Source organism: Engystomops pustulosus, chromosome 2, assembly GCF_040894005.1.
Source record: "Engystomops pustulosus chromosome 2, aEngPut4.maternal, whole genome shotgun sequence".
Taxonomy (NCBI): domain Eukaryota; kingdom Metazoa; phylum Chordata; class Amphibia; order Anura; family Leptodactylidae; genus Engystomops; species Engystomops pustulosus.
Window position 1 is genome coordinate 116411909 of NC_092412.1, and position 14186 is coordinate 116426094.

Genomic DNA, 14186 nt, shown 5'->3' on the forward strand with positions numbered 1-14186 from the left:
TATCTTGTTGATAGGAGCATCACTAAAAAAAACCTCAATACAGGGCTGCAGGTCCTGCAAATGCTCTTAAGGTCTCTCACCTTGATGTTCTTTGTACACGCATCTGCTTCACAGCCACTCACAAAAACGTCAATGTATTGCTATAGAGAAATTCTTGCTGCTAATGAAATATATCAGGGTTCAAAGATATACAATAAATACTTGGTATTATAGTATCTATGCTTAAAGTGAACCTGTCAAGATAAATAAAAATATATAAAACCTACAACCACAACATATAAGCTTTCCGCATATGAGACTATTTGGTCTCGGAGTTGCTACTTCATCTAAGAAAAAAAAATAGAATAATAATATACTTTATTCCCATTGGATATTCTCAACTCAATGTCATGGTGGCGGAGAGCTCACCTTGAAGTCAAGTCCCCCCCTCCACAAGTCACTCTCCCTTGACAAGAGGGATTAAAAGTTTATTACCAAGATGATGCCGCAACACAAAGCTAAATAACTGTTATATTGGAAGCTTATATGTTGTTGTATAAGGTAGTGGTCCTAGTGATGATAAAAATATTAGTATGAATTGGTTTTATAAGATGGAAAGGGTTGGCCTAAAAAAAAAAAAGGGGGGGGAGGGATATGGAGAAAGGAGCATTTACGTCATCAGTTTTGCACAAAGAACAAAAGCCTCAGAAAAGTGCAAAACATCTTATAAAATAAGATGTGAATTTCTCTAAAGTTTGTAATTACTAATGCACATCACAAAGAGCGCCAAAATCTATGCTTTTGGTTCCTTAACAGATATAGAGAGCCGCTATGGAGAACCCAACACCTGTTAGGATGCTGAGAAACCATTTCATCAGTCAATAAGTATTAAAAAAAAAACAGTTTCTGCAACATCCTAATGAAATAAAATCCCACATATGTTGACACATGCAGGGGTCAATGACACTTTGTGACAAAAGTGGCATCCATGTACTGGTAGCAAAAGAAATTTGTACTCTTAGTGTCAGCAAATCTTTCTTTATCCCTAAAGGATCTCCCTAAAGGAGCCTAAGAATTTTTAAGTACCTTTAGATTTCCTTGCATATCTAGCATTGATGCCGGCCTCCACTTTACAACACACTGCCCACTTTGAGAAATTGCTAAACGGATATTTTTCAAAGTCTAAATATACAAACAACTTACCTTGGTAAGGATGCTAGAAAAAACTTCAAAGGGTCAAAGACAAGTGCAAAAGTCTCAAAACACTTTACAAATTTGTTTTATAAAGAAAAAGGTTGGTTTTTTGAGAAAGTAAAGCTCTGAGTCACAAGCATCTAAATGAAGCAAGTCCTGCAATCCCTCAAGTCTCGAGACCGTACAAACCAACCCCGTTTTATAATATAAATGATCCTCAAGAAGTCAAGTCAGAATTTTAGAAAAAAAACCTTGAATCAAATGCTCACACAAAAGAAAGCGCAAAACGCTATAGAGTTTCAGTGTGTTAATTGAAATGAAAGCTATTCTCTGCCAGAATTAGTAGAATGATTTTGAAAGTGAAGAACTGGAGGCTGGAGTGAAGATGTTTTAATAGCGGAAAATTATAGAACATATAAGTTTGTTTCAGTTTTAATTTTAATTTTTTGTTCCAAATGGTCAATTTTGTGTATTTGGGGAGAAAATGGCTGATAGAAAGTTCTCCAGACTTACTGATTTTTTGTTTTCCTTTTTTTCTTTAACGGTAGCTTTATTCAGTAGGGAGTGGCAAGTAGCCTACAGGACAGAGATGAGCACAAACAAGTCACAGCACCAACTACACAGAGCAAATAAAATAAAAACTGAATTAATGGGTAAAAAAAAAAAACACAATGTGGACTTGCACAAACAACTTCACAGAGAAGAATGCAACACACAATAATGGAATACAGGTCATGAACATGCTCCCAAAATCAGGTCTACTATTTCTGGTATCCTAAAAACAACAAACCAGCTAAAAGGTAAATGGTACTCGATAACGCTGTAGCAAAAGAACAATGTATATAGGCTTTAAATTTGACATCAACGGTTTTTAAGGAATCAAATACGAAATGATACAGACGACAAAATAAAGAATAATGTATGTTGGATAAACAAATCTGCAAACTTTACTTTGATACTGTAGATACAACATTTCTTCTAAAATCATGCAGTTGTATAAATTTGGTGCGCTAAAAAAAAAAAAAAACAACAACGTATTTTCATCCTTCAATACACATTCATCTTTCTCTAACACCTGATTTGGAATATTGCCACTTTGTTATGTACAATGTTCTGTAAAACAGTTTAAGTAAATGTAACCATTAAAATATTTACTGAAATCAGTAATCAGTATGTACACAATAGTAACACAGCTTCTGAGGGTTTTTTGTATCTTCTGTCTGTGTTAAGGGTTTCTGCATGGAGCTTTCAGGTACAGTTGCTATGTAATAGGGCAGTAATGGCGAACCTATGGCACGGGTGCCAGAGGTGGCACTCAGAGCCCTTTCTGTGGGAACCCAGGCCTTCACCCCAACACAGAGTTTGCCAGTTAGGACTAAAGGCTTCCTCCTGCAGTCCAAGACAACCCAGGACGTGCCATGCTCAGCGCTATTTTAAAGCGACTCCCTTGGCTGCCAGGACTACAGAAGGAGCAAGAAGGTGTGGATAGAGATGGATTATTGTTGAAACTTCTGCTCTGGGTCCCCTGATTCTTCCTCTTCAAGGGATCCTGGAGGGAAGCTACAATCCAAATTTCTCTGTCATCTTTCTATTGTATTGATGAAATGAGAACGCCAATACGATTAAAACCTGTGATACAGCAGGGATTAATAAGTTACTACTTAAATTGTCATGTTGGCACTTTACAACATATAAGTGGGTTTTGGTTGTAGCTTGGGCACTCTGTCTCCAAAAGGTTCGCCATCACTGTAATAGGGAGTCTGAATTTATGTCTTGTTGCTAGAAAGATGGAATTCACATAAATCTCAGTATGAAAAGAAGATAAGTTGGTAAAAAAAGTAGATGGACAGGACAAAATCTGGTGTGAAAAAATTATTCACTTGTGCTACCGACTTAAAGGGTTGGTTATCATTTAAGCTTAAAATCTACAACAGGTTAGTGTGACTGCTGCTGCAGGTTAAAGGGAACCGGTCATCAGAAATAGACCTAAAAAAATTACTACCAGTATGTTGCCAAGCAGTTTGTGTTTCTTTCATGATCCAGTGTGGTGGCATCATCCAGAAAATCAAATAAAACAATAAAAGTGTTGCACTTTCCCGATAGTCTGAGCTATACATACGGTCCTGGATGAATCCACCAATCATCCAACATGTATTGTTCAGAAATAAAGTGCAGTCTGACCGGAGCTCACTTGTCTCTTTCTTTCTCTGCATTCCAATATGTATGTGATGCTTTATAACCGGCTAAACACCACAACTAAAACTTCAGTGAGAATAAGACGCCATTCAGACACAAAACCGCTTTAAATATTCATCATAAGCCTGTTTCATATTTGCTATATAGAAGAGAGATATAAAGAAATATATATATATATATATATATATATATATATATATATATATATATATATATGAGATTTATAGTTGTATAAAGTCAAGGAGGAGGAGATTTTAAGGATGCATTTACACAAATGTATGTCCGCCGTGCTGTAGCAGGGCAGACATAAGTCCGGCGCCATGGAGAGGAGGAGGGTTAATCCCTACCCTCTCAATAGAGATACAAGGGGCACCGCTCAATAACACAGGGAAAGTTAGGTCATGTCCGGAGTGGTACAGTGCAGCACGTGTGGTACCGTACTGCTCTGTGTGCCAATTGCCGGCACACATATAGGGGGACGTATAATAGTCGTGTGAATAAAGCCTAACAGTGGAATCAAGCTCTCTTTTCCTCAGAGAGCCCCCTTCACTGTATTGATGGTCCTACATCCAGAGACATCACTAACCACATCTCCTGAAGTCTAATGAACAATGCCAGAACAGAGGAGGAGCATTCAGAGCTCCCCAACTTGACTTTAGTGTTAAACTCTCCGCCTCGACTATTTTTTTTTCTTTTTTTTTTTTTTTTAAAAGATATTTATTGGGTAGAAGAAATGTTATACAGTTAACATTGGAAACACAACGTTCAGTAAGCACATGTTTTACATATTGAGCCTCCTTGACTTTATACAACTGATTTACATCTCACTGTAAAGTTGATTTTCTAGATGATGCCACCACACTGCACCATGAAAGAAACAAAAATGTGAAGGTGTTACGCTATTTGACAATATACTAGTTATGGTTTAATAGGCCAGTTCCTGAGGACAGGTTCCCTTTAAGATCTGAAAAAAAACCCCAAATTCTTAGAAATTCTTCCATATTCAGAGCTTCTAGCTGTACCAGTTTCCTCCAGTGCTCTACACAGAAGCCACACTTGTTCAGATTGAATTTTAGGCTACATGCACACAGTCCAAATGAGCAAAAAAAAAAAAAGTTAAAGGGGTCGACCACCTTCACAGTAAAATTGTCCTCCCATGCCTCTTCTGTTATTAAGCTGGTGTCTCAATTCCTGTCCCAGCTACTTGTGATGAAACATACTCAACAATAACTCAACAATAACTCAATTTTGCGTTGCCACCTTCCAAGCAGCATAACTTTTGACATTTGTCAATTTTGCTTTGTGAGGGCTTATTGTTTGCAGAGACCTGTAGATTTTATATGTAGACACTCAAGTTTCATAAAGTTTTTTGATCACAATGGCTGATTAAAAATTTTGGCATGGTTTATTTTTGTGTGTATACAAATTTTTTTTTTCTTTTACATTTTTTGGATTACAATGTCCCACAAGTAGACACTCACTTGATAGCATTAGATTTCTAATATAATGCATTGCACTAAGTGCATTACATGTTATGGCAGGCATCTATTGGGCCAGGCTGCCCTGGGGTGCTTCACTGTACCCCCGTTCATCATCATCACTCCACTATCTTTGCTGCAAGATGCTAATGGGTGATAGAGTGAGCTCACTCCCTATGCACCTGCTTAGATAGCGTGGTCCATGTTCGAACACAGTTTCTAAAAGGTTAAACACCCTGGACCTGAGCTGTTCCAATCCCGGGTGTTAGTGCCAGGGGCAGGACCCAATGTCCATTAAACTTCTTCTGATGGGACACCTTTCTATAGTGCCACGTTAGAAGAAGAGCCCTTAATGAACACCGTAAAAAGTATTTACGCAATTATTAAGAAGTTAAAATAATGGCACTGGGGTACTGATCCATTAAAGGGGTTGTTCAACAAACCAAATTGCTGATCGGTGGGGGTCTCAGTCATGAGACCCCCACAGATCACAAGAATGAGGGGTCCGATGGGGTCCTAGTGGGATCCCTTGTCGCTCCCAGAGAGCATCTACCCAAACCCATGCTCAGCAAGTCCGTATTTATGTATGTATATTGTTTTTCTTATGAGGCTGCATAACGAGCCAGTCAATGGAAAGGAGGCGATTAAGCAGAATGGCTGGAATATTTATTATTCTTGGCAAATATATATAGTATTTTTAGTGTTGTAAATAAACATTGACATTTGTTTCATAGAATTTTTCAGAATACTTTCTGTATCAATTCCCGACGGTTTTCTAGATCTCTGCTTGCTGTCCTTGTATAGAAAGCTTGTTTAACCCCTTAAGGACCATGCCCTTTTTCGTTTTTGCATCTTTATTTTTCACACCCCACCTTCAAAAATCTATAACTTTTTTAATTTTCCATGTAGAGAGCTGTGTGATGGCTTGTTTTCTGCGTAACAAATTGCACTTCATAGTGATGGCATTTAATTGTCTATGCCATATACTGGGAAGCGGGAAAAAAATTCTGAATGCAGGGAAAATGGTGAAAAAATGCATTTGCGCCGTTTTCTTGTGGGCTTGGATATTACGTCTTTCACTGTGCGCTCCAAATGACATGTCTAATTTCTTCATTGGGTCAATACGATCACATGGATACCAAATTTGTATAGGTTTTATAATGTTTTCATACATTTACTAAAATTAAAACCTCGTGTACAAAAAAAAAATTCTTCATTTTGCCATCTTCTTGCGCTAATAACTTTTTCATACTTTGGTGTATGGAGCTATTGGGTGGTGTCATTTTTTGCGACTTTTGATGACATTTTCAATGCTTTTAGTTTTAGAATTGTACGACCTTTTGATCACTTTTTATTGAATTTTTTATATTTTTCAAAATGGCAAAAAATGCCATTTGCGACTTTGGGCACTATTTTCCGTTACGGGGTTAAACGCAGTAAAAAAACATTCTTATATTTTGATAGATCGGGCATTTTCGGACGCGGCGATACCTAATGTGTTTATGATTTTTACTGTTTATTTATATTTATATCAGTTCTACGGAAAGGGGGGTGATTTGAATTTTTAGGTTTTTTTAATAAAATTTTTTATTTTTTATTAAAATTTTTTACTATTTTTCAGACTCCCTAGGGTACTTTAACCCTAGGTTGTCTGATTGATCCTACCATATACTGCCATACTACAGTATGGCAGTATATGGGGATTTTGCACACCATCTATTACAATGTGCAGATCGCACATTGTAATAGATGGCCTAAAACATGATAGCCTCGGATCATTGTGTGATCCGAGGCTGTCATGGCAACGGATCGCCGCTCCCCGATGACGTCACGGGGAGCGGCGATCTGGGCCAAGATGGCGGCACCCATGCGCCGCCGGCTCGTTGATGTCGCCGGCAGCAATGAAAGGGTTAACACCCGCGATCGGTACAAGCACCGATCGCGGGTGTTAGCGACGGGTGCTTGCTTCATTGAGAAGCAAGCACCCGGCGTGTATGAAGAGGGCTCAGCCCGTGAACCCTCTTCATACTACCCCATGCGCAATAAAACGTACAGGTACGTCTTATTGCGCTATGGGGTTAATACCAGTGGACAGAAATCTGACCATGGTCACAGAGGTGCAGCTTGTTAGTATAATAGAGAGTAAGCAGAGCTGTGTTATATCACGAGCCGTACACCCATAAGACTATGGTCAGATTCTATCCGCTAGAAATAAACAATGAAACAAATAAAACAATAAAAGTGTTGCACTTTCCTATAGAATGACACCAAAAAATATCAAAAACTTCGAGAATTTGCTGTTGGTATTATTAGAAAGTACTTTTTAAAAAAATCACTTATTAGATATAACTTAAAAATTATATAATTTGATCAACAACCTTAGTCTCTGTTGTCCTTCACTTATGACACTTATTAACAGAGATTTCTAAGCAGGTATATGTAGGGATTGGTTGTGGATCTCTATCATATAGTGTTTATTCATTGGTATAGACTAGTATAGGACATGAGTAAATTATGTGACAGATTTCAGGAGGTACTCTCTTGTGGGTAATATGCATGTGTGCTTCTGTCCTTTGTTCTATTGCACACTTGCCCAGGCACCATCAAATCATTTATTACACACTTGCCCAATATTCACATTTCAGTCATGACCCTATCAAACTCTTTTGCGGGTATGTGGTTATAATTGCACATTTGTCAGGGGGTGTTTATTAATGAGAATCCTGTATGAGTGCTTCCACACGTGCATCACCGTACCGCTCTGTACCCGGTGAAAAGATAGCACATGTCCTATCTTAATCATGGCAAACGGCGCCGTGCGCCATACATCCCTATGGAGAGGGGGAGGGGCGAGCAGCGCTCACCACCTTCTACTCCTCTCCCCGCGCACTCCTGTGTGCCTGCCTTGCTATGGTACGGCGGGCACCAGTCGTGTGAATCCAGCCTCAGAATGAGAGTTCTGGAAAACTATCAGGAATTGATACATGAAGTATATTGGAAAAGAGTATAACTTTTCATAACCCTCCAACTTTTATGAATTGGAAATTCTGGGTTTTGATGTAAAAGACAGGAGGCTTCACATCTAATTCGTGCAGAATAGATGTTTTGGTAAATTATCTAATATCCTGCCCCACACACACATTACACAAAACATGAGGTCAAGTGTCCAACCCCTTTAACTGTCTTATAGCATCGCAACAGCCAAAAGTCGCTTGTAGTGTAAAGTAATGCATCTCCGATCATACCATGATTTTCTTTTAATATTGCAGTTCTGTCAAAAAAAAAATATTAAGAGGGGGAGGAAACAGACCAACATAGCAGGATCTTCTATCTTATTTTTTATTTGGACGCTACAAGAGACTGATTGTGTAGCCTAGGTTGCTTCTTTGTATATTGTTAGGTTACACATACTAACCCAATTTTACATTGGTTACCTAAATAAATTCTAACCCTAATTATCATAACAGCCATGTTGCTTTTTGCAGCTCTATAGAGTTTCCTTTATGAGCCCAATACTAGTCAACTACTCAACTGAGATTGTAACACAGGAAGGGATGATATTTAAGGACAAACTGTTCATGTAATATTCATCACAAAAGGGCTTGTTAAAATTCCCATGTCGTCTCTACAGACAGCTTTTTTTCCAGCAGTCAGCAAAATTAGACGGTTTGTGTTAACTCAATACCAGAAGTGCCTGTCTGAATAACCACAGACGCTTATGTGCGTTCTCTTGCATACTGCAGTCATTTCCTTAGCACAGTGTATTTAAAATGGAACAATTCTACATTTTCTTAGAAGAAATCCATTATTAATTTTGTTATTGTGAACTGGACTTCATTTTTCTTACCGGACTCCCATATAGACAGCAAACTTCTGCTGTTATTTATATGGCATCCTATATGTCTAGGGTACAGCAGGACAAACATAGCGTTCAGACATTTCACTGTGTGTATAGATATACTACACACACTAATATATGAGAATTCCGCAGATTCCGCAGCGCTGTACAGAGCCAAATACTGTATGTATATACATATATATATATATAAAATATATTATATAAAGGTGAGTGGGTGTGTATGTCAGCTAAAGGAATCTGCACAGTTTCGTTTACAACCACCAAATTTTACACAGCCATTCTCTGTGACTCAGGGAACATCATAGACTCTGTTTTGAGCTAAAAATTTTCACCCTGTGCTTTCCAAAGTATACCTATTAACCACCATATACAGGGGCCATTGCCTGCTGCTGTGGCAGTTAGAATCTGAGCAGTGATTGGTTGCTCTTCTGTCACGGGTCATTAAAGGGAACCTACCACCACAAATCTACCTATAAAGGTAGATTGGGTGGTAGGTGGATCATTGGGACGTGAGGATAGCCCTTTTAAGGGCTAATCCTCACGTCCCTGCACTTTTTTGAGAACTTTAATTTGATATTTATTCAAATGTACTTATGTGGCTACCGGGGCGTGGAGTAGCCGCTTATGAGATTACACGAGGCGGCTACTCCACGCCCCGGTAGCCACTTTACTCCTCCTACTCACCCATCTTCGGCGCGCAGCTCCGCGTAGCTGCGCGCCCTCGTCCGGCGAGCCTGCCGTCTGCGCATGCGCAGAAGAGCAGGCCCGCGCCTGTTTCGGAGTTGTGACCGCGCAGGCGCGGGCCTGCTCTTCTGCGCATGCGCAGACGGCAGGCTCGCCGGACGAGGGCGCGCAGCTACGCGGAGCTGCGCGCCGAAGATGGGTGAGTAGGAGGAGTAAAGTGGCTACCGGGGCGTGGAGTAGCCGCCTCGTGTAATCTCATAAGCGGCTACTCCACGCCCCGGTAGCCACATAAGTACATTTGAATAAATATCAAATTAAAGTTCTCAAAAAAGTGCAGGGACGTGAGGATTAGCCCTTAAAAGGGCTATCCTCACGTCCCAATGATCCACCTACCACCCAATCTACCTTTATAGGTAGATTTGTGGTGGTAGGTGCCCTTTAATATAAGCTCTGAGATTGCATGGTGGCTTAGTGGTTAGCATTACAGCCTTGCAGCTCTGGGGACCTGAGTCCCAGGGTCAACATCTTCAAAGAGTTTATATGTTATCTCAGTGTTTGTGTGGGTTTCCTCCCACACTCCAAAAACTTACTGGTAGGTTGAATAGATTGTGAGCCCCATTGGGGACAGGGACTGATTTGGCAAGCGCTGTGCATCGCTGTGTAATTTGTGTGGGCTATATAAATAAAGGAATTATTATTATTGATTAGTTACTATAGGCAATGAGTATAAGACGCTTATGTGCGAGGTAAAGGGCAGATTTATCAGAAATGTCTGATGTCAAAACTGTTCCAGTTGCCCATGGAAACCAGAGATCAGCTGTAATTTTATAAACAGCTGAGGGAAAATTAAACTTGAGCTCTGATTGGTTACCACTGGCAACTAGAGTCAGAGAGAGCTGGAGACAGTCAGAGAGAGACAGAAACAGACAGTCAGAGAGCGAGAGAGAGACAACATGTGGGGCTTTATATTGAACTATAAGGCTTATGGAGTCTTATAAAGTGGTTAGCTTTATAAAGTGGTTAGCTTTATAAAGTGGTTAGCTTTATAAAGTGGTTAGCTTTATAAAGTGGTTAGCACAGTCAATTGTCAAAATAGTTCAAGAACTACGTACATTTCATTACAATTTACACAACATATGCACAATCAAGTTACAGTCCAGCAGCCAGAATGCCAAGATGCTTACAAATTCCTTCTCATGCCTAGTAAATTCCTTCTCATGCCATTTCATTTGTCCAAGCAATGCCTTTGCAAAAAATATTCCCATTTACTATTGAAGAAAAAAAAAGTATGTGTATAAATGTAGTGAATTAAAGGCCATGTACTCCTTTGCAACCTGGGCAACTTTGAAATAGATTTTATTTAAAAGGGAAACTTTTAAATAAAGATTGTACAAATAGTAGAATACAGGAAGAGGAGGCTTTATAGGAGCTGAATGCTCACCTAAACTGTATACCTGATGCCAGTTCCAGCCCGATATTGGGAGCTGTGCTTACATGAACTATTATAATAGCCCCCATCCTCTGCTGCCCAGATGCAAATACAAGAGCATGTTTTGAAGAGGATAGGATCAGCCAAGAAATTGGTCACAATTTAATCACAATACCTGTACCAAATTGGATACCAAGAGTCATGAAATAAGCCGTTTAGACCTTATAGGTTATCTCAGGGGTCAGGAACCTTTTTGGCTGTGAGAGCAATAAGCACCACATATTTCAAAATATAATTCTGCAAGAGCCGTACAATATGTTTATACAGTAGACAGCCGGCATGCCCCTCCTCCTTGGATATAGCCGGCATGCCCCTCCTCCTTGGATATAGCCGGCATGCCCCTTCTCCTTGGATATAGCCAGCCACCTATATAGTGCCAGACATGCCGCCCCAGTATAAAGCCAGCATGCCGCCCCAGTATAAAGCCAGCATGCCGCCCCAGTATAAAGCCAGCATGCCGCCCCAGTATAAAGCCAGCATGCCGCCCCAGTATAAAGCCAGCATGCCGCCCCAGTATAAAGCCAGCATGCCGCCCCAGTATAAAGCCAGCATGCCGCCCCAGTATAAAGCCAGCATGCCGCCCCAGTATAAAGCCAGCATGCCGCCCCAGTATAAAGCCAGCATGCCGCCCCAGTATAAAGCCAGCATGCCGCCCCAGTATAAAGCCAGCATGCCGCCCCAGTATAAAGCCAGCATGCCGCCCCAGTATAAAGCCAGCTCGCCCCCCCTATACATAGCCAGCCCCCTATACATAGCCAGCCCCCTATACATAGCCAGCCCCCTATACATAGCCAGCCCCCTATACATAGCCAGCCCCCTGTACATAGCCAGCCCCCTGTACATAGCCAGCCCCCTGTACATAGCCAGCCCCCTATACATAGCCAGCTCCCTATACATAGCCAGCCCCCTATACATAGCCAGTCTGCCCCCCCATATATAGCCAGCCCCCTATACATAGCCAGACACCCCCAGTATATAGCCAGCCCCCCTCCCTAGTATGTATGTAGCCAGCCCCTTCCCAGTATGTAGCCAGCCAGCCCCTCCCCAGTATGTAGCCAGCCAGCCAGCCCCTCCCCAGTATGTAGCCAGCCAGCCAGCCCCTCCCCAGTATGTAGCCAGCCAGCCAGCCCCTCCCCAGTATGTAGCCAGCCAGCCAGCCCCTCCCCAGTATGTAGCCAGCCCTCCCCTCCCCAGTATGTAGCCAGCCAGCCCCCCCTATATACAGTACACAAAAAAACAAAAAAAAAACAAACAAACATGTACTCACCTTTCTGACGCTCCCCTGAGTACATAGTTTTTTATTTTTCCACCAGCCCCACCAGTCGGCCCACAGGGACTTCTCCCGGTGGATCTTAGGGCTAGTCTGCGAGCCAGATGCGGCTATCAAAAGAGCCACATCTGGCTCGCGAGCCATAGGTTCCCGACCACTGGGTTTTCTAATGGCTTCCTTATGGTTGTATAAATATTATAATTTTACAAGACAAATATTAAAGTTTGAAGCTATGTACATTGATAATGAACTGAAGCGGATCAGCTGATTGAAGCAGACTCTGTGCAAACCTCAAACAGGCAATCAAATGATTTGTTAATTTTACCACAGAAGCCACTAGGTGAATAAATCTGGAGCATCGTAGGTTTGTCAAGCCCAAGTTTATATCACCTATTAATTTGCTTATTTGACACCATACTTCTGGTGCAATGTTGGTGCAGATTGTTGCAGACACACTCCATTTTTGACAATGACAATCCTTGTGATTCCAATACACACCCCCTAGTCAGACAGAGTGAAATACATAATAAATGTGGTACACAGAATGGAGTGCATATTTTGGCACCAATTATGCTTACACAACAATGGCGTTGCTATTATATACAATGCTTTAACGTTAAATGCACTTATAAAAGGTAAGTTCACTTGCAACAGTATGCAGATAACGGGTAGGGAAATCAATGACATGCGGAAACGGAAAAATATGCTTAAGAATGCAGAACGCCAAAAACAGTAAAATGTTTGCCATTAAAAGTGAGCATGGGTGTGCGCAGGGTGTAGCTACAGGAAAGGAAATTATAAAGAGGCCATCATCACTATGAAGCGCCATGCTTCACACAACCAAGCAAGAGGGAAAAAAAACTATTTTCTTCCATAGGAAAGGAAATTATAAAGAGGCCATCATCACTATGAAGCGCCATGCTTCACACAACCAAGCAAGAGGGAAAAAAAACTATTTTCTTCCATAAATACAATGCACCATTTTTTAACTTAAAAAATGTCATGCCTAAAAGTACATTTTATAGGGTATGTAATCTACAAAGCATGCAGGGTAATTCAACATACATGTAGAATGCCCAAAGAATATATGTTACATCTCCAAGAATATGCAACAAAACATGTAGGAGTGCTTTTTAATAAATTTTTGATGATATTCTAATATACTGAGAAGCACTTGTGCACGCAGCATAGAACCAAGTCTGCATTCGCACGGCCGTAAAAAGACATATATATACGGCCGCAAGCCTGCAGCCTTCTATGCGTCCTCCATAGGCCAGCAATGGGCGTATGGAGCGATACGGTGCAACAAATGCTGTGCACAGCTATGGAGAGGGGTCACCACTCCTCTCCATTGCGGCGAACCTACGCCTGCCCGGCTACGGCCCCGGTGGGCATATGTTCGTGTGAATGCAGCCTTAGTGGGCTGTGTGATGCCCAACAGCTGGGATCACCAACACCAAGCAGAACAGAAGACCACAGGTGGGACTTCCGCTTACAGAGCTGTCAATTCTGGAAGTCACATATGATACATAGCAGCTCAGGGGGACCAGTGATCCAGTGTTCAAATATTACTCCCCTAAAAACAAATATAATGGAAGTGTTGTATGTGAAAAAGACAGACTACCGGACCCCAAAACATATTTTAGGGGAAAATGAAGTCCCATAAGCTTCCATTTCTGGGACAATCATTATGCAGGATGTATAAATATCTGACAGAGATATTTCGCACAAGAAGGAAGACCACTGGCAAATATTAGGACATAGCACTTGTCCTGTAATCCATGACTGTGTAAATACTGTTTGGCATACCTGGTACAAACAATGGCACACACTCCGTAACTGAGGAGGAAATTCATGAGTAGAGTTTATAATGGCATGAAAGAACTTCTCTGTCATCTCCAGTAAACAGCGCTGATTTTCTTCAAGGATTTCAACTCCATCCAATCTTGAAAGTCATATCAAGTTTCAAAATAGAAGCAGAGAAGAGATACATTTAATGGACTTCACAATGAAAATTAAGCTTGAGTGGTTAAGTAA

At 40.9% G+C, this 14186-nt stretch overlaps 1 protein-coding gene across 4 annotated transcripts in view; it reads right to left on the reverse strand.

Moving 5' to 3' along the window:
- Nucleotides 1-14186, reverse strand: part of NF1 (neurofibromin 1) — a 138824-nt gene that overhangs the window by 56914 nt on the left and 67724 nt on the right. For all 4 annotated transcript variants that reach the window (XM_072136113.1, XM_072136112.1, XM_072136111.1 and 1 more), the window contains exons 29-30: nt 13959-14094; nt 1687-1749 (exon numbers count right to left, since the gene is read on the reverse strand). In XM_072136113.1, coding sequence (XP_071992214.1) covers nt 1687-1749; nt 13959-14094 — 199 coding nt within the window. The remainder of the gene's footprint in view (nt 1-1686; nt 1750-13958; nt 14095-14186) is intronic.